General features: G+C 49.1%; 10 protein-coding genes across 10 annotated transcripts; 5 read left to right on the top strand and 5 right to left on the bottom strand.

The window, feature by feature from the left end:
* Nucleotides 1–53: 53 nt before the first annotated feature.
* Nucleotides 54–1416, bottom strand: Triagg1_290 (uncharacterized protein; the record flags this gene model as incomplete). Its single annotated transcript, XM_062897908.1, has 2 exons — nucleotides 54–426; nucleotides 500–1416. The coding sequence occupies 2 exons, from the start codon at nucleotides 1414–1416 to the stop codon at nucleotides 54–56; spliced, it is 1290 nt and encodes a 429-aa protein (XP_062760640.1).
* Nucleotides 1417–3503: 2087 nt separating this feature from the next.
* On the top strand, nucleotides 3504–5737 carry Triagg1_279 (uncharacterized protein; the record flags this gene model as incomplete). The annotated part of the gene is made up of 2 exons (XM_062897797.1): nucleotides 3504–3775; nucleotides 3841–5737. The coding sequence occupies 2 exons, from the start codon at nucleotides 3504–3506 to the stop codon at nucleotides 5735–5737; spliced, it is 2169 nt and encodes a 722-aa protein (XP_062760629.1).
* A 381-nt stretch (nucleotides 5738–6118) lies between these two features.
* Nucleotides 6119–7873, bottom strand: Triagg1_268 (uncharacterized protein; the record flags this gene model as incomplete). Its single annotated transcript, XM_062897686.1, has 1 exon — nucleotides 6119–7873. One exon carries the CDS (start codon nucleotides 7871–7873, stop codon nucleotides 6119–6121), a length of 1755 nt encoding a protein of 584 aa, XP_062760618.1.
* Nucleotides 7874–9196: 1323 nt separating this feature from the next.
* Triagg1_257 (uncharacterized protein) lies at nucleotides 9197–10543 on the top strand (the record flags this gene model as incomplete). Its single annotated transcript, XM_062897575.1, has 1 exon — nucleotides 9197–10543. One exon carries the CDS (start codon nucleotides 9197–9199, stop codon nucleotides 10541–10543), a length of 1347 nt encoding a protein of 448 aa, XP_062760607.1.
* An 808-nt stretch (nucleotides 10544–11351) lies between these two features.
* Nucleotides 11352–11808, top strand: Triagg1_246 (uncharacterized protein; the record flags this gene model as incomplete). Its single annotated transcript, XM_062897464.1, has 2 exons — nucleotides 11352–11479; nucleotides 11532–11808. The coding sequence occupies 2 exons, from the start codon at nucleotides 11352–11354 to the stop codon at nucleotides 11806–11808; spliced, it is 405 nt and encodes a 134-aa protein (XP_062760596.1).
* Nucleotides 11809–12069: 261 nt separating this feature from the next.
* Nucleotides 12070–13962, bottom strand: Triagg1_235 (uncharacterized protein; the record flags this gene model as incomplete). The annotated part of the gene is made up of 1 exon (XM_062897353.1): nucleotides 12070–13962. One exon carries the CDS (start codon nucleotides 13960–13962, stop codon nucleotides 12070–12072), a length of 1893 nt encoding a protein of 630 aa, XP_062760585.1.
* A 1801-nt stretch (nucleotides 13963–15763) lies between these two features.
* On the top strand, nucleotides 15764–16768 carry Triagg1_224 (uncharacterized protein; the record flags this gene model as incomplete). The annotated part of the gene is made up of 1 exon (XM_062897242.1): nucleotides 15764–16768. The coding sequence occupies one exon, from the start codon at nucleotides 15764–15766 to the stop codon at nucleotides 16766–16768; it is 1005 nt and encodes a 334-aa protein (XP_062760574.1).
* Nucleotides 16769–17530: 762 nt separating this feature from the next.
* Triagg1_212 (uncharacterized protein) lies at nucleotides 17531–18742 on the bottom strand (the record flags this gene model as incomplete). Its single annotated transcript, XM_062897130.1, has 5 exons — nucleotides 17531–17832; nucleotides 17890–17897; nucleotides 18035–18279; nucleotides 18347–18594; nucleotides 18667–18742. 5 exons carry the CDS (start codon nucleotides 18740–18742, stop codon nucleotides 17531–17533), a joined length of 879 nt encoding a protein of 292 aa, XP_062760562.1.
* Nucleotides 18743–19677: 935 nt separating this feature from the next.
* On the bottom strand, nucleotides 19678–20670 carry Triagg1_201 (uncharacterized protein; the record flags this gene model as incomplete). The annotated part of the gene is made up of 1 exon (XM_062897019.1): nucleotides 19678–20670. The coding sequence occupies one exon, from the start codon at nucleotides 20668–20670 to the stop codon at nucleotides 19678–19680; it is 993 nt and encodes a 330-aa protein (XP_062760551.1).
* Nucleotides 20671–20859: 189 nt separating this feature from the next.
* Triagg1_190 (uncharacterized protein) lies at nucleotides 20860–21144 on the top strand (the record flags this gene model as incomplete). Its single annotated transcript, XM_062896908.1, has 1 exon — nucleotides 20860–21144. One exon carries the CDS (start codon nucleotides 20860–20862, stop codon nucleotides 21142–21144), a length of 285 nt encoding a protein of 94 aa, XP_062760540.1.
* Nucleotides 21145–24071: the final 2927 nt, after the last annotated feature.

The raw sequence follows: 24071 nt of genomic DNA, 5'->3' as shown, positions 1-24071 counted from the left end.
CCCCCCCCCCCCCCCCCCCCCCCCCCCCCCCAAATCATTTCAGAGCAGATTCCTCAAACCCACGGCCGGCCTCGAGACCGCGACTCGGATCTGGTCTGGGACCAGAATGAGGCGCCGTCGCCGTCACCTCTTCTCCGTGGGTTATACGGCCTGTCATCTTCGGGTTCGGGATCCAGCGGCGGCGGAACGAAGCTTGGCTTGGGAGCAGGCTCCGTCAGAGGAATCTCGTCTGACGGCCGGCCATAGCCAGGATCGAGAGGCACAGCTAAACCAAGCTCGCCGAGCTGCGGGGCGGGTTGGCTGGGCCTTGGGGTAATCGGGGTGAGTTCAGCTTCGTCGCCGTGAATGCCCCTTTCTTCCGTCAGGAGAGCGGTGTTGGGGGGATAGGTGCGAGGGTCAAAGTTGTCGTATTTCTCAGTTGATGGCCTGTTTTTTTTTTTTGGTCATGGTTAGTTTTCTGGGCATCTTTGCGAAAAAGCAATGGCGCATGTTTCCTTACGCGATGTATTGGGTTGGCGTGGCTGCTCTCCTTTTGCGGAGGAAGTAGAAGATCAGGCCGGCAAGGAGAGCAAGGCCGGCGAGACCACCGACCACGCCGCCGGCTATGGGTCCGGCCTTTGAGCTGCCGCTGGACGTCGGCGCGGCGGGATCGGGGGTTGAGGTGGAGGTGGATGTCGAGGTTCCGGTGGAGGCTGAGTCGCTGGAGGTGGCCGCGTCCGTCTCCGAGGCGTCGGATGTGCTCTTGGTGTTAGTCTTGGTTGCGCGACTGGTGGTCTTGGAAGTAGCGGTTCCGGTCCGTGATCCAATCGTCGTCGGCTCGGAGAGAAGCGTGGGCGTGGCCGTCAGCTGGAAAGAGACGTGGCTAAAGTCCAGCGGCGAGCGACTAACCGCCGTGGTGGCCACTGTCGTCGCCAGATGCGAAAAGGCACCGCAGCCAAACTGGAAGAAGCCGCCGTCAAAGGAGTTCTGATAACACACGTCGGCGCCGGTGCAGGTGAAGACGTAGGGGTTGAGCTCCGTCTGCGGCGGGCTGTTGACGTCGACGCAGCCGGTGAAGATTCCCTCGGTGCAAGGCGCGCCGTCCGGGCAGCACCCGATGGCCTTGTTCTCGACGTCGACGGCGCAGTGCGATCCGGCGAGGCACGTGGCTGGGAAGTTGGCATCGCCCCCTATAAAGCCACAGACGGTGTTGAAGTCTCGCTGCACCAGACGATGCTCCGGCATTGATCTGAGAAAGGGCGAGCGCGGTGCCGGCGTTGGGGCGATGGGCCACGGCGCCACGTCGAGCTCACGCACGGCGATTGTCTGTGTTTCTCGGGGCAGCGCATGGCTGGATGAGATCTGGAGGAGGGTCGAGGACAGGGCGAGGGCTGTGAGAGTGAGAGTGGAGGATCGCGGCGGAGGGGCCACGATCATCTTGTTTGGTGGGTTTTTTCTTTTGTCTACAACACCTCTATAGGTAGGGCGGCAAAATAGGAGAGAGTTGGCGGGACAAAGGAAACAAAAGCCAAACCGGAAAATGACGTGCAAGAGGGAAGAGAAGCTGCGGATGAAGGTGTTTGGCAGATTGCAGATTTGTGAGGTCGCACCGGGCGCTGCTCGTGCTTTTTTGGCTCGGCAAGTGTGCCTTGTTCGTATTGACCCCTGCAAGGCCCCAACTGGCATACATTAGTTGAGCAATGCGGCCAATGGAGGGTGCAGCGGGACGATTGAATCTTGCGTGGAGGGTGGGCTGATGGTATAAATAGGCATTGGGGAGCTGATTTGCGAGTAAACAAAGAGAGGGCGGGAGCATGTGAGATGAGTGAGACGAGAGGTGAAGTGAAGTGAAGTGAGGTGAGGTGAGGTGAGGGAGCTGTGAATAAAGCAGTGCTGTATGAATCCACTGCGTATTTACATTGTCCAAGGTACTGTCTCTTTGGGGCGGCTGCATTTGCATGTTTCAGCGGCAACTTGCTTCAGGTCCGTCCCCCTTGCGTCGCTACTGAAGCTCTAGATGGCATCAAATTTTGAATTGTGTGCGTTCTGCACGGAATAAAAGTGACACAGACGCCCGAGGTCCCCATGCGCTCTCACACAGCTCAACGACACATGAACCCGTGGTGTTTTTTTTTTGTTTGTTCGCCTGAGTCAAGCCCCCTGAATTGGGAGCTACCGATTGGTTGGCCCTGATTGGCAATGAACGGGTCGGGACCAGCTAGGCCAAGCTCAGTAGCTGGGGGCAACGCTCAATTAAGAGAGATCAATGGATGCATTGATTTGCGGCGTTTGCGATATTAGATGCTGGGTAGCGCGGGTATTTAGTACAGAGGGAGAGCACAAGTTGGGCGGGGTGTTGAATCATGGCAGCGCGGGATGGGCAATTACGCGTATACTGTACTCTGTTCTGTGTTGGGGGATTTATTAACATGAATTGCCATGAAACGATACAAGATTCGACGCCAAATTCAAACAGTGCGTCGTGGCAACCGTGAGCTTGAAACAGGTGCAAAGGCGCTGGGAGAGGCAAGGCAATTGAGGGTTTTTGTGGTGTCTCCGGTACCCGGACTCCGGTCTCAGAGTAATCTGGAGGTTCCGTATCTCGAGATGCTGTCAAGTGTCTCGAACACTGCCTCAAATTCACCCAGCTTTGATCCACCGGCAACGTCCAAAGGCTGCCTTTCTCCTCCCTGCTGCAACTTGGGTACTATTACGGACTAAGGCGACTGCGATTTCCCATCTCGGTGTAGTGAGATCGATGTGAGCTGTGGAGTTGCTGCATCAACCCTCATTCGGACGATTGATTCGCTATTCAACTCTCAACACCATCAATTCATCGAAAAGAATTGTACAGTAGAGTCAAAATGAGGTGCTACAGGGGTCGATGGCTGAAACGGCACCAATGAATGTCCGGTAGCATGGCGGCTGCAGCTCTTCTCATTGGCATGTGCGAGTGGGCGATGCGACACTTGACCTCATGTTTTAGGGGACCAGCGGCCCGTAATAGCGGCTCTGGCAGCTCTAGCAGCAGCTGCCTGCATGAGAGTACCAGCGAGATACCTCAGCCAGCGTAAATGGGAAGACACCGTTGAGGTTATACAGCGAGCAAAATAGCGCTGTGATGCCCCGTTTGTTTACCAGCAGCACCGCGTGGAGACGGGTACCCTCTTCGTACCGCAACGCACCTGCAGTCGACAGTCACCCGCGCCACGCACAGGCCACGCCGCGCTAGATTGACGTCGCCAAGGTTGAAGCTTCCCCATTCAATTCATCTCGAGAGCTCCATCCACATCTATCACGGGCTCTTGCTCCTCTCTCTCGAGCTTCTTTTCTTTGTCTTTTCCAGCCCGGCTGGGGACTCGCTCTGCTCTCATCACCTCAATTTCTTGTCATCATCATCACCTCCTTTGTCCTGTTCTTTCTTGTTAATTTTGGAGATTTGCCACCGTCCTTAGCACAGCACAGCACAGCACAGCACAGCACAGCACAGCACAGCAACAGCAACAGCAGCAGCAACAGCAGAGATGCCCATCCGCGTCAAGCTCAAGAAACCACCGCCTGTCCGCGAGGGAAGTCCCTTCTCCGCCCGCTTTGATTACATCGAGCCCCCTTACATCGGCCCGGACGACTCATTCCGCCTCGTCGTCAAGAAGCTGTCCCAGTACATCACCGAGGCCATCGAGCTGCCCAGCTCCTTTGAGCAGCTCCGCACGACGTCAGCCGGCTCCGCGCTGCGCCTTTTGGTCGACCATTTGGCCGATACCTGTGTCAATCCGGCCATCGTCAATGCTCTCTTGTAGGTTCTCTTGACGCCCATTTTCGGGCCCTCTTATGCTTGCTTGACTCATCACCCACCGCTAGGGCGCTCAAATGGCACTATGCCTCGGATCGTGATAACCAGGGCGTCGGCGAAGCTCGCTCTAACGCCTGTGAGATTGTAGCCTGGAGATTCCTGACCCACCACTCGGAGCGCGAGGCTGTGACCTATTGCCTCTACGAGATCCCTGACCATAAGAAGGTAAAGGCCCAACAGCAACAGCAGCGGCAACAGGAGTCCGATCGCCTCATCGGATCGGACCCCGAAGCTGGCGAGGGCACTCCGTTGATTCCTCGCGTGTTGGCCTCTTTTGACGGCTCGGATCCTCATCTCCCTGCGGGAAGTTCGTCCAAGAAGATACAGCTTCTGTCGTCTCTTTCTCGCCTGACCAATCTTAGCATGGATGACGAGGATGGCGGAGGTGATGATGATGATGATGACCCAACCGCCGCGTTCGAGGGTCTCAATGCTCTTGAGATTGCTGCTATTGCCGACGCCAAGAGATTTCTTAGCCAGCACGTCGTGCAGAAGATCATCTCGGGCATATGGAACGGCGATATTGTGTTCTGGGATTCCATGTCGATCCATTCGACCAAGCACGCCCACTTCTATAACCCATTCACGTCGGACCCCTATTCCCGACTCCGTGTGCCCAAATATCTCAAATGCTGGGAAGTCTTGTTCTTTGTCGTCTTCATGTGCCTGTATTACTCTGTCCTTATTGTGCGGGACGAAAGCCGCCTGACTGGCCCCGAAATTGCCTTGTTCTTCTGGCTGGCTGCCTTCTTTTACGATGAATTGAGTGAATGGATTGATGCCGGAGCCATCTTTTACGCAACCGACATCTGGAATTTGTTTGACATGATTATGATTCTCATTGGCACCATCTTTGCTGTATTAAGTGAGTGTCGTCTCTCTTGCTCGCACAAGAAACAACGAGTGCTAATCGTTGACCAAGGAATCATTGGTATCGTGCGTCAAGATTTGCGCCTAAACGACCTGGCATTCGATGTGCTGGCCCTGGAGGCCCTCTTCATGATCCCTCGTATTTGCTCCATCCTAAGTCTGAGCCCCTACTGGGGTACGCTTATTCCCTGCCTCAAGGAGATGGGCAAGGACTTTATCAAGTTCATGGTGCTCGTCATTGTTATTTACCTTGGCTTCCTGACCACCTTCTCCCTCGTGGGCAGAGACATCTTTAGCTTTGGCAAGATGACGGGCATCTTGACCAAGATATTTTATGGTTCGAGCTATGTGGGGTTCGAGATCATGGACCAGATTGATCCCGTCTTTGGACCTCCCTTGATGATCATCTTCATCACTTTGTCGTCGTTCCTTCTCATGGGCTCGCTCACCGGTATGCTCTCCAACAGCTTTTCTCGCGTCATCACCCACGCCAAGGAGGAGTACCTTTACGTGTACAGTGTTTACGTGCTGGAGGCCTCAACCAGCAACCGCTTGACACACTTTTACCCCCCTTTCAACCTTGTTTCCCTGGTTCTGTTCCGTCCATGGCGATACATCTTCCCGAGGTCCCACAAATACCGCGCAGGTAGGATCTGGCTTCTCAAGGTGACCCACGCGCCCATTGTGGGCGTCATCAAATTCTACGAGTATCTCAAGTACAAGGGCGATGACGATGACGAGTTCCGCGGCTTCAAGGGCCCAAGGGAGCCTAAGGGGAGACGCCGTAGGTCGGAGGCCGCTCGACCCTCATCCGCAGCCGGCCGTCCTCCAATTGCATCTCTTAGATCTGCGATGAAATTGCGTCCGTCTAGCCGAAATAGAGGAGAGGACGATGTGGATGCGCCAACGCCGGTTGAGGCTCAGATTATGGAACTGCAGCAGAAGATTGACCAGCTGACATCGATTGTCGTATCGATGAGGGAGAGCCAGATTGCCAATGATAAGAACGAAACCGGTAATGGCAACAGTGTCTGAGGATGAATCATTGAACGTCAAACATCAAATACGACTTGAAGGAATGAGTGTGTTCATTGATCAAGATGAAATAGTGTCAGGGATCGGGCATACTAGGGTATGTGACCAAAAAGTCTACAACCACCTAAAAATCGAAACCCCCCAATATTTGTATCGGGGCCATTTCCGCCAACTTCTACCCCCCTACAGCCCTAGAAAGATGATAATAACTGACTTTTATGAATAAAATTATTCACGCTTGTTTCCCTGCTTGCTGCCTTTTGCATGATGGTTCATATCAGTACACGCTCAAGAGAAAGTATGGATGTTTCTTTGATGCGTTTCTTGGTTCTTTATCTGTGTATGCCTTGCTATTGACCTCCTTTTTCGTGATTTTGTATTTTACATCTGTGTGTAGCTTTGCAGGCTCTTCCAAAGGCTACATCTCGCTATCTGATCAAACGGCACAGGCTCCATGGCAGTATTGTTGGTCTGCAGTCTGACGCGCTGCCCCGTGCCTTGGCCCCAAGGATCCCAGTTTGGCGCCGAATGATACTTGGCCGCGTTCGGATTCAACTTTGTCACAAAGCTCAGGAAATAGTGCATGGTTACGGGGACGATTGCGGCGTTGGTCGTGAAGTAGGACGCTGCCGCCGTGTCTGAGTATCCGGGTCCAAACACTGCGCTCGTCTCGAACGTGTGAGGGACGCCGAGGCCATTGGCGATGTTGTCGGGGTCAAGGACGTTGTAATGGTAGTTCCAGACGCGGCGGGGGTCGAAGAATCTGGCTACGGAGGCGGCGATGGTGTTTCCGGGACAGGTGAATGTGGATTCTCCGTAGGCGGCTTCCGCGGAGGGGAAGTATGCTGCGTGTTTGGGGAGGGAGGATTTGAGAGGGTAAGCGCGGATGATGCTTTTCAATTGGGAATCTTGGAGGTAGGGGTAGTTGTTCTTGAGAAAGGTTTCGACTTGGGAGGGTTCTGTGGCGTTGAAGGCAAAGTAGGTGCCTTCGTTGGTGTCGTCGCCGACGAGGACCGGGACGCGGACGAAGTTGCCGCGCTCAAAGTGATTGTACAGGTGGTCTGTGATGAGATGTCCGTCGATGACGGGGAGCCAGTACCACAAGGGCAGAGGATTGTTGCTTGCTGCTCCGACAAAGGGCGCGTTGGGGGAGGCGTCTACGAGAGCTTGGGTGTCTAGGCCGCGGAGACAGTCGAGGGATGAGCAGTTTGTGTTGGAGAGGAGCTGGTGGTACTGGAACTCCATGTCTGCGACGGTACGGAGGGTTGGCCAGAAGGGAGACTCGGGGATTGCGCCGACGAAGAGCTGGTTGTCCCTTTTTGCTGCGTAGGCTGTGAGGTGGTGCGTTACGGAGCCGCCGCCGGCGGAAGCGCCTTGGATGACGACGTGTCTTGGGTTGCCGCCGAACTTGTTTTTGTTAGTGTTTGTTTGGATCTTGGGGGTGAGAGGTTCATGTACCTTTTTGATGTTCTTTTGTACCCAGTGGAGGACCTTTCTCTGATCGAGCAGGCCTGCATTGAGGTCTCCGTCTTGTCTTACATGTTCACTGGCGAGGAAGCCGAGAGCGCCTACGCGGTAGTTGAAGTTGACGAAGACGAGGCCATCGCCGGACTGCTGGATGACTTCGGTGCCGTTGTAGTTGGAGTTTGAGTTTTGGGCGTACCCGCCGCCTTGGATGTAGACCCAGACGGGGAGATTGGAGTTTGGCGTTGCTCTGGAGGGCTTGAAGACGTTGACGAAGAGGCAGTCTTCTGCGCTGTTTGCGTTTACTGTTTGGCCGACGCCTACGCAGATTGGGCCAAACTGTTGTTGAGAGTTAACCAACTTGGTTGATGTGATGTTGTAAGTAAGGGGTGAGGTGGTTTGACTGACCTTGGAGGCATCTTGGACAGATTTCTCCGGAGTTGGATCTTGCGGTGCGCGGAATCTGAGATTGCCGAGGGGAGCTTGGGCGAATCTCATGCCCAGGAATTGATCTACTCCGGCATCGAGCCTGACACCGCGGTATTTGGCGTATCCCAGGTCGACGATGGGAGAAGAGTGGGAGGTGTCGTCGGATCGCTGGTGAATTGCAGCGCCGTGGGCGATTGGTAGTAGAGAAGTGAGTTGTATGAGGAGTTTCCTTGATGAAACCATGGTTACTGCTATTTGATATCGTGAGAGCTAGAAGCTCCGATCATGAAGAAGAATGCCAAACTCGACGGCATTTGTCAACTTTGCCTTTTTATAGCCCAACCTCGGACTTCCTGGGTATGTAACGATGGGACTAAACCGTTGGCACGCATTGGAATCCGAATCTTACCCCTCACCTCTTTTTTGTTACAAATTGGTAATCACCCATTCTGCGTATTTTCGATGTGACATTGCATCGCATCTGGGTATCACGGACTCTTTTTTAGCTTGGAGTCTTGTCCGGCTGTTTTGACTGGCTCCCCCACACTTGGAGATCGTCCCGGGTGCATGGCTAGGGTGTGTTGGAGTTGGAGTTGGAGAGGGGGTTCCCGGTTGAAAGGCATTCTGCAAGGTCCTTTGGTCAATATCCGACGGAATGGCCGGTTGAGATTGATGGTGTGATTTGGTTGTTTTGGAGTGCTGGCGTGGGACAAATGTTGGGGCGTTGATTGGTGGTGTTCTTTGGGGGGAGAGTTGTGATATATGTATGATGTATGGTGAGTGGCGTGGTGTAGATTCGTATTTTGGGATTTGTGGTTACTCTGACTTGACTTGTATTGCTTAATGGTGTTGGAGGTTTTGTGTTTGACGTAATACGAGTACTGCGCGTGTCTTGGATCTTGGATCTATTACGAGGTGTGGGGAGCGGAGTGATGGCATTCTGTGCTTTATAATACCGGATGGCGGGTAAAATCTCGTACCTTGGGGCGGCTAAAGCAAGACAGGTGGATGTAGCCACTCTAAACGGCTGAAATGATGAGAGTTCAATTGTGAGACATTGAGTGAATCGAGGCGTTGGAATGCGGATACTCGTCGGAAGAGGTCTTTTGTGCGACTGCGGTGTGGTGTATTACGAATATCAGGCTTGATTGATACTGCATCATGTGAGGCTTGGTGTTGATGAGCTGGAGATGGAATGAGTAGTCGCTCAAGCTGGCCAAGTCTTATTGTAAAACCGTGCAACATAAAACACTGCCAGAATATCCAACAGAATATCTAAAATAAATGAGCCGTGTATCACAATGTAACATGCCACCCGTGTCCGCGGCCATGCTTACGAACGTGGGCAGAAATTTGAACTTGTCTCACCTTGTCTCACATCAATCACACTTATTGTCTACGTGAATGGTATAAGAGGAACTCGCCGTCCTATCAATTGGTTCAATATGATAAAGTTGTATAACCCAAAATTGACAGTGGTTTGAGTCGCTTAAGAGTCGCTCTCCTGCTGCTTGTTCTCCCTCAATACTCTATGCGCCAATCATAGGCGTGCCCATCATATTCGCCATGGTTCATCTCTATTATTGGCTGGCAGCATCTCTCGCCGTGTCGGCCTCAAATCTACGGTTCATCAACAGAAGTCGCCCTCAACTCATTCCGCCTCCAAGCGATGATCCGTTCTATGCCGTGCCTGGAAATATAGACACATTTTCTCCCGGCGACATAATAAAGCATAGAGAACCGCCCTCGCGGATATCCCTTTATGGATGGACTCCCACCCATGTGCAGAAAGCCTACCAGATTCTATATCGGACAACAGATAGTCAAAACAATCCTACTGCGGCTGTCTTGACGGCTCTTATACCTCCCGACGCTGACTACGAAAAGCTGGTATCCTTACAAATGGCTGAGGATTCTGCTACGATTGATTGCAGCCCATCCTATACGATGCTCGCTTCTGCACAAGAGAATCCATTGCTCGCTTCCAATATCACTCAGCTTCAGTTATTATTCGCAGAGGCAGCGCTGGCTCAGAAGTGGATCGTCATCGTTCCAGACCACGAGGGGCTTAAAGGATCATTTACGGCAAACAAAATGACAGGCCACGCAATTCTCGATGGCATTCGAGCTGCGTTGCAGTCAAATTCCATGACGGGAATTGAACCAAGCCCAAAGATAGGGCTTTGGGGTTACTCTGGAGGAGGAGCCGCCACTCAAGTAGCCGTAATGATGCAAGAAGGTTATGCTCCCGAATTGGAGATTGCCGGCGCCGCCATGGGAGGACTCTCGAGCTTGGGAAATGCGAGTGACATCTTTAGCATCAACAAGGGGCCGAGTGCGGCACTCATACCACCGGCGTTGCTGGGATTGGCCAGTCAGCATCTGGAACTGCGGAAATACATTGACCAGTCTCTGAAACCTGAGTTTCGGGAGTATTTCTACAGCCCGCTGCATCAGTGTCTGCAGGCGAGCACATCGATGTTTGCGTACCAAGATATTCTGGGCATGTTTCGCAATGAGTCGATACCGGGATTGATGGCAGAGCTTGAAAAAGCATGGGAGGAAGAGACTCAACAGGAGATAACCAAGATTAAAGCTCCGTTATACGTGTATCAGAGTGTCGTTGATCACCTCTCCAACATTGAAGTCATAGACGCTTTGGTGCGATACTACTGCGACCATGGTGTCAACGTACATTACGAGAGAGCCAGCTCGCCAAATTTGGACCACGTCAAGTATGGGATTGTTGGGATTTCGGGAGTGGTGTCGTGGTTGCGGGATCAGCTTGATGGGAAGGATGCTTACCTTGGTTGCTTGAATCATACGGATACGACTTCAACGTTGGATCCGAATATTGCTGCTTTGTATCCTAGGAATATTTCTGATGCCTTATATGGAATTGTCAGCGTTTAGTAGTATACATCTGTTGATTCCACTTGATTAGAGGCCAACTGTGAGATACCCTTGTGAGGATATCAGATCTCACAGTTGGCCTCTAATTAAGTGGAACCAACGGGCAATTGACAAGTAATTCGCATTTACTGGTTCATGGTGTGACGATTGCCGCGTGGAGTTGTGGTTAGTAGGAGTTTGCTTTTCTCACCTACACTCCTCCCCCTGTCAAATGATCGAGCAAATGAATAAAGCTCAAGAGAAAAGAGATCTACATGTTTCGTTATTTTTGCATGATAGTGAGCGAATCTTGAAGTAACATAACGCGTATGAGTGGCGGCTGATCCAAGCATAACGGGTTGATGCGTTATGTTAGTCTGCGGATGTGACAAAGAGTCTGCATCTTTTGTTTCACAATGACAACTCCGCATTGCGTCCACCGGTAGACGAAAGAGCGGAATAACTGCCAGGTGGTGCTACATAACGCCAACTTAAACTACCGTTATTCCACCGTCGCCTTGTCGTGAGAAAATTCACGAGCGGAATTCCGCAGGCGGCGCACATCTGTGATGACATCGTTTTGTCAGCACTCTATCGCCGGAATATTGCGGCGGAAGTCCGATTATGCATTATGGATCAATAGTTGCAGCCGGCAGAAGAAGACAAACAAACAATGTTGTCGAGTTATGTTACGTCGGATTGTCATGCGCTCGCGATGGGTATATATGTAGTTCAATAGACGGACTCATCAGTAACAATCCATTCTCAGTCCCGCCCAACAACTTATCTACTAAATTATTATACCAAGTTCATTCCTAAATCTCCAACCATGGCATATAAGACGACAGAGTTTGGCGACTACGTTGACCAAATACTTGTCAAGGCTTTCTTCCAGCCCGACGATGACCTATCCCTAAAGACAGTTGGCGAGTATTTTGCTTCTGATTTCGAAGCCAAGTAGGTTATATTTCGCGACCCAAGTCTTTCTTCCCACTCCTAACCATGATAGCATCAACGGCGGTCCCGTTCCGGGCGATGCTTACAAGGCAGCCATTGTCTCCTCTCGTGCCAAATCGATCTTCAAGGTCGTCAAGGTTGAAGAGATTCTTGCTAGCCATGATGCGGACAAGACGAAGGGAGGATCAGTGGCTCACCGCACTGTGTTTTCAGTCATCGATAAAGAAACTGGCGTCGAGACGCAGCAGTCTACTCTGACGATTATCACGTGCGCTGAACAGGAGGGAAAGGTGGTTCTCAAATCATTGACGGAGGTGTTTCATCAGTAAGGTAGATTTGTTCACTGTCAGTTAGTCTTTTCCATAGAGCATTAATAGACAAGTGTGATCAAGATTAAATAAATGTAAATTTCACTACCTATCTATCATGAGATTTCTTCCTGGGAATATGCTCAAGATGCGTTTGTTTCTGGTGTTTTTACACCAAAGACTTCCATTCTTCCATCACTCGATTCTCTGAAAGCCACAATAAACGGCATAATGAGGGCCTAGCAACCCCCTCTCAGCTGACTGGTCTAATCAGTCCCGCCATTAAATTCCTCTTTGATTCCTTGAATCATCCAAGTCCAGAACTTGTCGTGTTGTCCTCCTACACATGTCGGTGAATTGGTCATCTTCCAACCCCCTCTCCGCCGTATACTTTAAACGAAGAACGCTTTCAATCATACGCCGCAGTCCGTCTAGTCCATCACGTGGTGTGATCTCCAGCTTCTTGCCATCTCGCACGTTGTAGAGTATTATACGGGGTACCTGGCCGGATCGAGCAGCCAACAAGTACGCATAAGCACACGCTTGTACGATATGCTCATTGGAAAGCCTTGGGACAAACTTGATCCCCCAAACAGACTCTACGCTTTCAACATCGCCATTCTTCGAAATGATGGGAGCGGTGACAACATCGGCTCGACCATAGAGGAGGGTTTCTCTCTTGTCGACAACAAGGTATCGCTCGACGTCAACCTCAAACTTGAGATTAGAAGCTGAATCTCCAAGTTCACTCTGGAGTCGGTTCTGTGCAAGAACAAGGTCCCTGAGATAGATCCAATTGAAATCATGATCTTTCATCTGGAGATAGCGAGGTAGGTAGCCCGAAATCCGGGCGTGATAAGCACAAGCGTTCCTACAAAGCCGAGAAAGTTGCTCATCTGTATAGAACGGAAGCTCTTCTTCGGTGACCTGGTTGCTAGAGACGAACAATGGTGCTGTTCCTGTAACAGCGTGCTGAAATGCTGCTAGAACCACGAGGCTATTTATGTCACCCACCGCCTCGTGGAATCCCTTTTCTGGATTCGAGCACACAACATCACGCATTCGAATGTGTTCCTTTTCCGGCAAGGAGGCCGAAAGCTCTCGAATACACAAGTGACGTTGAACAATAGCATCAAGGCGTTCACCTCGGACATATCGTGCCATGTCCGTGACCCTAACTCTGCTGGGTAGAGCAAGCCCAAATTGCAAAGCCCGGCCTGGTGCGTTGGGAGATGCAATTTTGGTCTTCTCGGATGTCATGTTGGTGACCTTGGCTGTTTGGTACAGACCATCCACAGAGACAAACGGCATCACCTTCTTCTCTTCATCGTGGACTAAGACAAGCTGTTCCACTGCACGGGTTAAGGCGACAAACACTTCGTTCGGACAGGTGGTATCCGGAAGATCCCGGCCAAGATACCTGAAAAAGGAGGAGTCTATGTCCAATAGAATGACCAGATCACGCTCTCTACCCTTGAATCCATGAATAGTAGATATGGACAACTTTCCGTCCAAGATCCTTTTATCTACAGGGCTGTCGTATTCAATGGGTTGAGCAATTGGTATGCCATATTTCTCGCTCAGGATATTGACCAGTTTGATCAGATGTTCATTTCTCCGTATTGATGGTGCAATAATAGCGCTGTTCTCGGCGCCATATTGCTTGATCAAAGCTGCCAGTTTCTTAGCCAGCCCATTGAAGTCCGGAGGGCTGTACCTAAAGACAATAGGTTTTGGGCCGGACTTTGAGCTGGTCATATATGAGTCTCCCCCAAGAAATGTTTTGTTGATGAACTGGACAGTTTCATTCGATAGTCGGAAAGTTTCACTTAGAGAGAGTTCGACAAAGGAGTGGGAGCTAATAGGACCCAGCAACTCGGGGGCAAAAGTGAGGTACCGATGATCGGCGCCGCGAAATCGGAAAATGGACTGCCGCTCATCTCCGAGAGTGACGAGGCGAACAGGTCGACCTCCCCTCTTTCGAGTGTTTACTCGAATGAAACAGATAATCAACCAATAGAGGAGGTCATCACAGTCTTGGAATTCGTCTAGCATAATGATGTCGAAAGGCTCAAAGTCCCCTTCTGGCAGCTCATTACTGGATACAGCTCCTTTTATCTGCTCTAACAGCTTGACGTCGTCGTGCACAACGGTCCCGAAAAGCAACCTTGCCATTCTGTGTATGGTGAAAACATTTGCATTGCGATACTTTTTCAGACGGCGTGCATTCTCAAGTTGAAGAATTTTTGAGTAAGTCGAAAGGGCTATTCGCAGGTGCGGATAATGAGCTGCAATAGCCTCTGCTATGGCCGTTTTGCCTGAACCAGGCCGTGCTGATACAACAACATTTTGCTCAGCACAAAGCTTTACGATATTTTCTTGTTCAAGGGATAAAATAAACGAAGGCTTTTTTGTGCGTTGTCGAGATAGATTGTGGCTAGATGTAAAGAGTCGAGAAGGATAATGGATACCAGGGGGTTGAAGCTGATGCGTTGTCAATGATGTTGTTAGCACTGCACAGTCTTGGCAACTTCTGCTACATACCAGCGGTTTAATGGAGAATGGTAATGCCTCCGCTCGTTTTGCTAAACGCTGAGTTAAAGACGACAGCAGAAACATCATGATGACTCACAATCCGTTGATGCCTACAGCAGTACAAATATGTCACTAGGATGTTTTGGATCTTAGGGGAAAGGCTGAGACGATAGACTTTGGAATGTTGCGTAGACCAAGGTAATTATAATCTGGAGACCAGAATTCACTGGGAAGTCTGAGAAGCAAACGAAAGAGAGAGGTGAATGAGGTCTCGCCTAGGCATATCGCATGATCAATTCACCGCGTCTGTTGCATTTATCTGTCAGAGTGAATACATATTATCAGCCACAATATATTAAATGGTGAGTTTTAATGCGCACCACATTTAGTAACATAGACTTAACAGCAGTGAGGTTCCTAATGATTATTACATTGGTGAATTGCGCCCTCAAAGAGATGTTTCCCCTAAGACCCCTACTTCTCTACCTCAGGCTGTAGAACTTCATGGGACAATTCTTTGGCAGCTTACTTTATGTGTTATTCATTATTTTTCTCGATATAACCCATATGACAGCAGCAAAATCCACGGGAAACTACTCTTCAAGATTAAAGCAAATAAGACCCAAATCATAGTTGGCGTATTCTCCTCGTACGAGATATAGTATAACAATCTTGAAACATTGTTTCTCATATAAAATAGCTCCTACCTCTAGTTGCGAAGTGCAAAAGTGCAAAAGTGCAAAGTCTGTAGCTTAAAGTTCTCGTTAGTTGGATTCACGCAAGATGAACACAGCCCAGATCCACAACATGCATTCCCCCATCAAAACTTCACTTAAGGTATCTTGATCGTTATTCTATAGTCGATGGAATGTCATCGGTAGTCTTAAAAGGGTTGTATTTAAATCTCCGCATAGTGCGGAGCGGAGTCTCCACGTCATGTGTATTCACAACTTGTCGGAGCGAAGAAGGGGAAACTGGACATTATGACTGAAAAGAGTTATGATTAGACTATCTGACAAATTTAGTGTATGTGAGGTTTCCAGCGCTAGTAATAATAGTTGTGGATTTCTATATGTTCTGGTGCGAGTAGAATTCGCACATGCGGAATTCCGCACACAAAAGGTAACACTGGATGACTCGTTCTAGGGTCCTACCATGTTGTTAGTGAGAAGACCTAATAATCAGGATATTCCTAAACACCGTATTTTTTTAGACAAGTAAAATGCAGCTTTATGGGGTTGCTGGATAGCCAAGTTTCTCCGCCTCTCCGCAGATGGCATCAACATCTTGAACGCCCTTTCATATATAGGTATGGCTCTATCAGTCTACTTCGGCTATATCATCTTCCAACTCATCTTCATTCCATACGCATAATCCCTCGTATCTTGCCCTCGAACCTAATCCCCACGACATACTCTCATAAACTCTCGTCTTATACACCATGGCATCATCCGAGGCACAGACTATGCTAGCAGTGTATGCAGCCAAGGGTGATAATGAAAACCCTCTGGCAGGTCTTACAGTTGGCCAAAGACCCTTGCCCAAGGTTCCAGAGGGTTGGCTACGCGTCAAAATCGAGGCTGCAACCGTCAATTGGCATGACGTTTTTACCCTTAAGGGCGTTGGCATGCACGGACTCACCTTTCCAATCATTTTGGGTTGTGAGGGCGTTGGAACTCTTGAAGATGGATCACGAGTCGTAATTTACCCCGTTATGATCTCGCCCGGATACATTGGCGATGAGACAAAGGATGAAAAGCGAAATGTCTTGTCAGAAATTCGAGATGGTACTCTGGCGGAATATGTTGCTGTCCCACCGGCCAACCTTTTGCCTCTACCCAAGGAAATCGACCCGGTATCGGGCTCTGTGCTTGGAATTGCTTGGCTTACTGCCTATCGTATGCTCTTCACCAAGTCCGGAATGCGACCTGGCCAGACTATGCTTGTGCAAGGCAGCTCTGGTGGCGTTACCACGGCTCTTATCCAGCTTGGTGTCGCTGCGGGAATGCGTGTATGGGCTACTGGTCGGACTGCTGAGAAAAGAAAGCTCGCAGAGTCTCTTGGCGCTGAGAAAACGTTTGACGCTGGGGAGACGCTTCCCACACAAGTCGATGCCGTATTCGATACCAGCGGCACTGTGACTTGGAAGCATTCAGTTGCCTCAGTTAAAACAGGAGGAACAATTGTGGTTTGCGGTGGCCACGGCGGCTTTGAACTGCCTACGGATGCATTCCGTCTATTGGTTGATCAGCTTAGCATTCATGGAGTCTATGCAGGCACGCTGGACGAGTTTAGAGATCTTATTTCGTTCGTGGCAGCGAGAAAGATTAAGCCTTGCATCGGAAAAATTCTCCCACTATCTGAGGGCTTTGAAGCCGTCAAATCAGTACATGAGGGCAGGACTCAGGGCAAGGTGGTTTTGACAACGGGCGATATTGCTGTTTGATGCTGATCATTTAGTAAACATGAATGGTGTTAATCGGATGGACATAAGTTTGGTACTCTTTTTCTAGAAAAGTAGACTACCTAATATCCAAAGAGAGAGAATACGAGAAATTTATGGGTACAGATAATCACTCCACGAAACGATATGCAGAGCGATTGTTAATCGATCATTATGTCCGTCCAGCCTCATTTCAGTGGAAGCCCCTGAAATCTTGATACATCTTGATACAAAAATAATTTACACATTGTAAACCACGGCCACACGCGTCTAGTTCGTAGGGGAGAACATTGAAAACTGAGAATTAGAGGGCGCCAAACTTGCCATCCGCGGCTCATCTGTAGGCTCCCAACTGTTGTGTTGGATTTGATTATCCCAGGCATTCTAGCAGAGTTAGTAACGGCTTTTTAAAGGATGGAATGTTTTGGGGGAGATGTGACATATGGACACAGGGGACAGAAATGTTAGAACAGCGCTTACCCAATCAAACCCTTCGAGATTGTTCGTCATGCCCTCGATCATCATCGAGCCCGATCCTTAGTGTCCAGAGTTGACGCTGTCTCCTGTCCGAGCTCCGGAGAGAATGTTCATAACACACTACTTACTAAAATTGGAATAGTTGTAGAGAAAAGTACATGAATATAAGTTGAATTGGTTCTAATGAAATAATTTAATCACAATACACTACCTAATGTTAATGTTGTCTACAATTATTGTAACATCATAATAAAATAAGAAACAAAGCACCTTACAGTACAGTCCTGTTTACTGTATGCGTTTCAATTGACTCTCTCCCAGCTCCCACAATCGTGAATTCCCCTCTCTGTCCCTAATCCATTTGTCCGCACTTGAATCTAGCTTGCCAACAGGCGTCATGAACTTCCCCTGCCCTTGAAACGGGGCGCTGGGGCTCGTGGCACAATACAGCGAGTTGAGTGCTCCATGAAGGGGCGTGTCACCAGCTCCGAGCTTCATCGCCACCCGCACCACCTTTCCCATAATGGTCGGGTCGTGTCCTTGCAGATTCGATTTGACGATGCCTGGATGAACAGAGTACGCAGTAACACCTGCGGCGTTGTGGTGGCTTAGTATGAGATGTATCTAGTAGATCTTGGGCAACGTACCTTGCGAACTATAGCGATCATTTAATTCTTTTGCATCACGTATGCTAGCTTGTTTTGAGTGTCCGTATCGCTTCCTGGTTAGATTGGTTTACTTCGGTGAGCGGCGGTACTTGCAATTTCCCCGATGCTGTCGCAATCCACTTACCACAGCTCCATTACTCCCTTGGTTGAAGTCATATTGACGTCGTCCCACTGCACTTTGTCGGGGCCGAAAAAGGATGCATCGCTGGATAGATTAACGACTCGAACCCGATCCTTAGTACCTAGAGCCGACGCAGTTGATAACAAAAGAGGCATGAGACTGCTGGTGAAATCGTGAGGCGAAACGTAGTTGACCTGCCACTGCGTCTCGAGCCCATCAGCGGTGAGCTTAAAGGGGACAGTCATGACCTGGTTGATCGCTCATTTAGATACAAGTACTGGTCTAAAAAGAAATAGGGAGAGTGAACCGACGTACACCGGCATTGTTGATCAAGATATCCAAGCGGGTTTCCAGCGTCATGAAACGGTCGGCAGCTGCCTTGACCGACTTTAGATCCTGTAGATCTATTTGAAGAAAATGCAGGTCAAGTGTCTTTCCCTGGGTTGCCTGTGACATTTGACCGATGGCCTGGCTCACTCGCTCTTGAGACCGGCTTGCGATATAGACACGCGCATTGTGAAGCGCGAGTTGGTTGGCTGTCTCATATCCAATACCGGAATTACCTACCACATGTCCAATTAGCAAGCTACCAAGGCTGAAAGCTTCTCCTATGGCTGCGTAACGATAAGGCTCACCTCCGGTAACAATCGCGACGTAGCCACTCAGATCTGGTATGTCGTTCTCTGAGAATTCGGGTTCTTTCGAATGCATTTTGGGTGTCTAGTCTGCAGAAGAGATCTAAATTATCGCTGGAACCAAACAAAATTGATATGAAGAAACAAACACAACATAGTCATTTACCTAAATAGAAGCAACAGTTTCCTTTCATCGCGGGCTGTAAGAGCGATGGGGTGCTATGAGTGGCTCCGACCCAAGCCATCCGAGTCCGGAGTAACGCCCGGAGGTCCGGCGATGTGACGCAGACCCGCTCCCTCCTTAACTCGCCCGTCTGGTAGAGTTGCAGCAAGGCCCCGGATTTATTATCTCCTGAATGTCTCTAGGTATGTGATTATCTCCGGACTTTATACCAACTCCAGAAGTAGCTAAAATAGATATCGATTTGTCACTGCAGCTTGACCCCCGGCCGGCCATGTGGATCAAATGCTGGCAGTCCGGCGCTGGAGCGACTCCACGCTTCCGCGGGATTCCGCGGGCGTGGGACACAAGGCCGTGCTGTAGCTCATCCGACCCATCGCCCCTGACTGTATGTAACCCATCTACAGTATTTAGGAAAAGCTGAAATCGGCCTAGTATATAGCTCAACTTTCATAGATGCTACGTGCTTTGCTATTAGTTGGAATATATGTAAAGTGAAGAAGTATAGGTTAACTAAGACGGCTCCTAGATCGGGAGTCGCAAAGGATGCTTGGGATATCGTTTGGAAAGCGGTAGGTTATAGAGATAGGTACCATATTGTAATGGCATTGAAGACTACTGGATTATACCCAGTCTTGCCGGCATGCTTGAAATATGCATATATTCTACAAAGGATCAAATTATAGTTGTTGATTGGTATCCTATGAGTTGTTTACTATTACAGACTTGTAGAATAAGACAAAGTCGCATCTCTCCAAAGTGTTTGGTGAAATAATATTGAAGACGAGTTATTTCGGGTCGCTATATGTCTTATTGAAAAGATGTACTCATCAAACAATCACATCTCCGGCATCTTTTCTTGCCTGCACAATTTTCTTCAATGCTGTACCTGCCCAGAGCCCTTCTTCATCATCACCGAGGTCAAAGTTGCCTTCAGGCACAACAGCAATTGAGCGACCAACAACTTTCTCATCAACGGCACACCGACCCACAGCCTCAACAGCAGCGTCCACTGTTGCAAAAGTCAATCCTTTCCCTTGAGGTATTCCGCTCTTGTCCAAGAAGCCTTGCAGAGGAGCAGTCAACGGTGTTCTGATGACCCATGGTGCTACCAAATTGCAGCGCACATTTAGTTCATTGTATGATCGCAGTCGGATGCTGCGGAAGAGACCTCGAATGCCGTACTTGGTGGCGGAATAGATACTGTCGTGGCTGTCATCGAGGTAGCCACCCAATGAGGAAAGCAAAATCAGCGACTTCGTCGAGCGATTGTTCGTGCCCGACGTTTGAGAAGAGGGTGCCGCTTGGGGCTGCTGCAGGTAATGCAAGGCGAGATAGGTTGAGTAATAGATTCCCTTCAAGTTCACATCTAGACACTTTATGCTAAGGTTGTCTAGATTTGGCCCACCGCCACCAGACGAAGCCTCAGCAAAGCCAGCGGTTTTCTCATGAGATATGAGTTGATGCGGCACATTTATTGCCTGAGAGTCAGAGGCTTTGACGAGATCGACAAGGTTGGGCGAATCGTCCACGGCAGCAAAGAGGGCAACAACGTCAAGAGCATGACTTGGGGCAAACTTGACCGCCCCTTTGAAAGCTTCGGCCTGCGAGGCAGAGTCTCTCACATCGCAAAGCGAAAAATTGACGCGGCATTGTCCATCGCCAAATGCATCTTCGGGAGGCGGCTGAATATCTGCAATGGTCACGTATGCGCCCGAGGCCACAAAAGCACGGGCTGTGGCAAGGCCTAAGCCAGATGAGCCACCGGTGATGAGAACAGACTTGGCCGCAATAGAATCAAGGTTGGTTGGATCAAATGACATGGTGGCGAGTTGTAGTCTAGTGTCAAGTCTAATACAGCAATGTGATTCAAAACATTAAAGTGACGAGCTATCAGTAGCTTATTCAAGAAGTACGAAGCCAAATCATATATATTTCGTCTTCCTAGGCAGTAGAATTCCAGGAGAAGTCAAGTACGTTAAGTCCGGGCCGGGCCGCGGTGTCCGGAATCTATGTACGGATGCTACGAGACCATCAAGGACATTCAAGACCAGGGTACCATGGCTACCATCAAGCATTTCATTGCCAACGAGCAGGAGCATCTCCGCCAGGCCTGGAAATGGGTGCTACCAAACGCTCTCTCACCCAACATTGACGACCACACCATGCACGAGGTGTATGCCTGGCCGTTTAGCGATGCTGTCAAGACCGAGATGCTGTCCCCCGGGCTTCATTGGATCTACGTCTTGTTACAAAGAGATAATGGCAGTAATTATGAATTTTCCAAGTGGTATTAATAAAATAATACATATTATTTATTTTTTTAAGAATATTTCTGCTGATACAGAGCGCAAAACACCCAAAGAAACTAATATGAGATCAATTATTATTACATCTTGAGTAATATTAATAGTTTATAAGGCGTTTATAACCACCAAGATTGTATCAACCACGGCATCAATGCCTCTGCTTGCTTGATCGGTACTTTAGAGCCCCGGATAAAGTCCATGACTGGTTGTGCGTGGAATTCGCCCTCCCAAGTACCACAGTTGTCGCTGGATTGTGTTTCTGTTACTCCGTCTTAGTCTGGTTCTATGTACAGAACTTAACGTACATGTTATGCTATGACGAGCTGGCCTTACCTTGAATTTTGTAACGCATGTCTCGATGCTGTCTCTTGCGAGTTCGTACTCTCCAAAGAGAACGATCACCCTCCTTACTCTTACATCTTTCCACCAATCTTCTGATGCCCAGCCTGGGTTAATATATATATCTCGAACGTTGTGCCCCGCATAGTTATCACCCCACGATTTTATGGAACTCTGGCCGAGCCAGTCTTTCTTCGAATCTTCTATAGTCGACGATGTCGTGGCATCAAAGTCTGTGATCGGGGATACGAGAATACCGCCCTGAAGGTCTTCTCTCAGTTCAAGAAGTGGAACGTTTGGGACCGGATGGCTGATGTGACAGGAGTGCAAGAACCGGATTTCCTGCTGCCGAATCTCCGACTAGTGTAATCTATGCTCTATCGCTCAGCAAGTTTCATCGCCATGGTATATCGAATGGTTTGTCGTATATCTGATGGGTTCCGGCTTGTCTTTTCAAGCAAGTATTTCAGGACTGTAGCTCCTTGGCTTAATTGGCGCGGATATTGAGAGCCTGGTGCGAGATCTATGCGTACACATTAGTAGGCCACATAAATGAACGACAGTGTCTAGTAAATTATTCTCACCAGTGGATACTACCAGAACCGCTGCCTCCTGTCTCTCGCGCTCAAGGGTCTTTGCACAATTGGCTACAAATTGCAGATTAAATCTACTAGAAGGGAGAACAAAGCTTCCTATGTAAAGCGTTAGAGCAGGATAGAGATAGTCGCTCTTTCACCGTACCCGGAGAGTAAAGCAAGTCCCTTTTGCATTCTTTGCAACCAATGCAGTGGCAGCGTGTTCCATCGGACAGCAAGATGCTATTCCTGGGAATCCCGTTCTTTCAGCGAACTGAGAATAAACGAGATCGGTGCTGGTGTTTCGATCTAGGTATCTTGGTTTCTAGAATAAATTGACAGACATGTACTTCGTATCGTCCGGGTATTTCTCTTGCACCTACTGGAATTGTGCCACCGACAAACGGGCCATCTTTCGTAAGATATGATGAATAACACGCGTTGAGTAGCCAGACGCTCCTGTGGAGCATTGAAACAAAGCAGTAAACAGTCCGAAAAAGCCGCTCAAGACTTTAGAAAACGCGGAGATTGGTTTACGTGGGAATTGTAACCTACAAACGAAAGATTCTGACGATAGTTAGTTAGCTGAGGAGTCAATTTTATAGAGCTATACCAGTCCTGACCTCTCGGGATAGAATAGCTATTTCATAGTAAATCTAGTTAGAGGCATCCGAATAGTCACGTAATAAGCCCAATCATATGCTTCATCTTGGCTTGACATCTCGGCCTTGCTGGCATAACCTCCTCCGCCCGAGTCTATTCAGAGGTATCCGGAATACAGGTCCCGCCCATCTCCGGCATTTACCATGGCGATTGTTGAAAGAGTGTCGGGCCCGGCAATAGCAGCCTGCTCCATCCGGGCCTACATGTAGTCAGGGGTATCTGGAATCAGGAGTCCCTCTTATCTCCGTTCCATGGATTTGCCACAGCAATTGTCCAGACCCGGCAGGGAGAAACATATACCGTACCAATCATGCGATAATTGCAGATTTATCTCAAAGCCTTTTTTTTGGCTTACTTTGATATGTCTCGTTTTACCGCTTTTTTCAATGTCGTGAATGGAGAATTTCGGGGCGCACAACCATTGAACAATAGGATTAATCCAGCAACGGAGCAGAAACTATGAGGCGTACCCGTGGCTACGAGGCGAAGTCTTGATGACGCGGTTGAAGCAGCCAATACGGCGCATCAGTCGTGGCCCAGAATACCTATGAACAAGCGTGGTAGGCTACTAGAAGCATTCTACGACGAATTCATAAAATATGAGTTCCAGTTCTCTGAGTGACTGACGAAGGAGAATAGTAGATCGGTGAGTCCAGGTGTTCTAAAGCGTATGGCGAGAGGCGGGAGCGCGTGCTTGGTAGGTGGTGCGGTAACACATACTAGTAGTGCTGTGAATCTGATGATTTATGCTGAGAGGTTGGAGGACTTCCTTTCGACAACTCTGAACCAGCTACTAAAGCAGGTTTAATCGGGGAAACTGCATCTCCCCTTGGCAAGGTATTCCGCCTCAGCTGATAGTGGAGGCACGTCGTTGCATGGAAGCTGGTACATCAAATGGGAAGATTACTGCATCAATATAGTTTAGAAACTAATTCTCGCTAGAGACAAATATCCTTCATACATATAGCTATCTCTCTATTAACCTTCTGTATTATTATTACAACTGAACCTCACTTAGATATAAAGTAGTATATATCTTGGAAACAGGCTGGGCTATTACATACTTGATTAAGAAGGAATTACTCTTGTAGTGAATACTTTATAAATTACCTTCATACACTATTGCAAGTATACATCGGAAGTTACAAGTCATCTTTTACAAGTGTCAGTACAGAAAAGAACCCCCCTTGGGCATCGGATAAAAATACGAATGGGCGAATCAATGGCAGCGACTTAAGAATGACGAGCTAAAAAAAAATAACAGAGAACAGGCTCCTCCCACGTTTAATCGAGGGTGGAGATGAACCGCTTTTTGGCGACTAAGTAGGATAAATTTAG

Source organism: Trichoderma aggressivum (genome assembly GCF_033847375.1).
Source record: "Trichoderma aggressivum f. europaeum strain CBS 100526 chromosome Unknown scaffold_001, whole genome shotgun sequence".
Taxonomy (NCBI): domain Eukaryota; kingdom Fungi; phylum Ascomycota; class Sordariomycetes; order Hypocreales; family Hypocreaceae; genus Trichoderma; species Trichoderma aggressivum.
The sequence above is the reverse complement of the archived record's forward strand: the minus strand, read 5'-3'. Positions and strand labels throughout refer to the sequence as shown.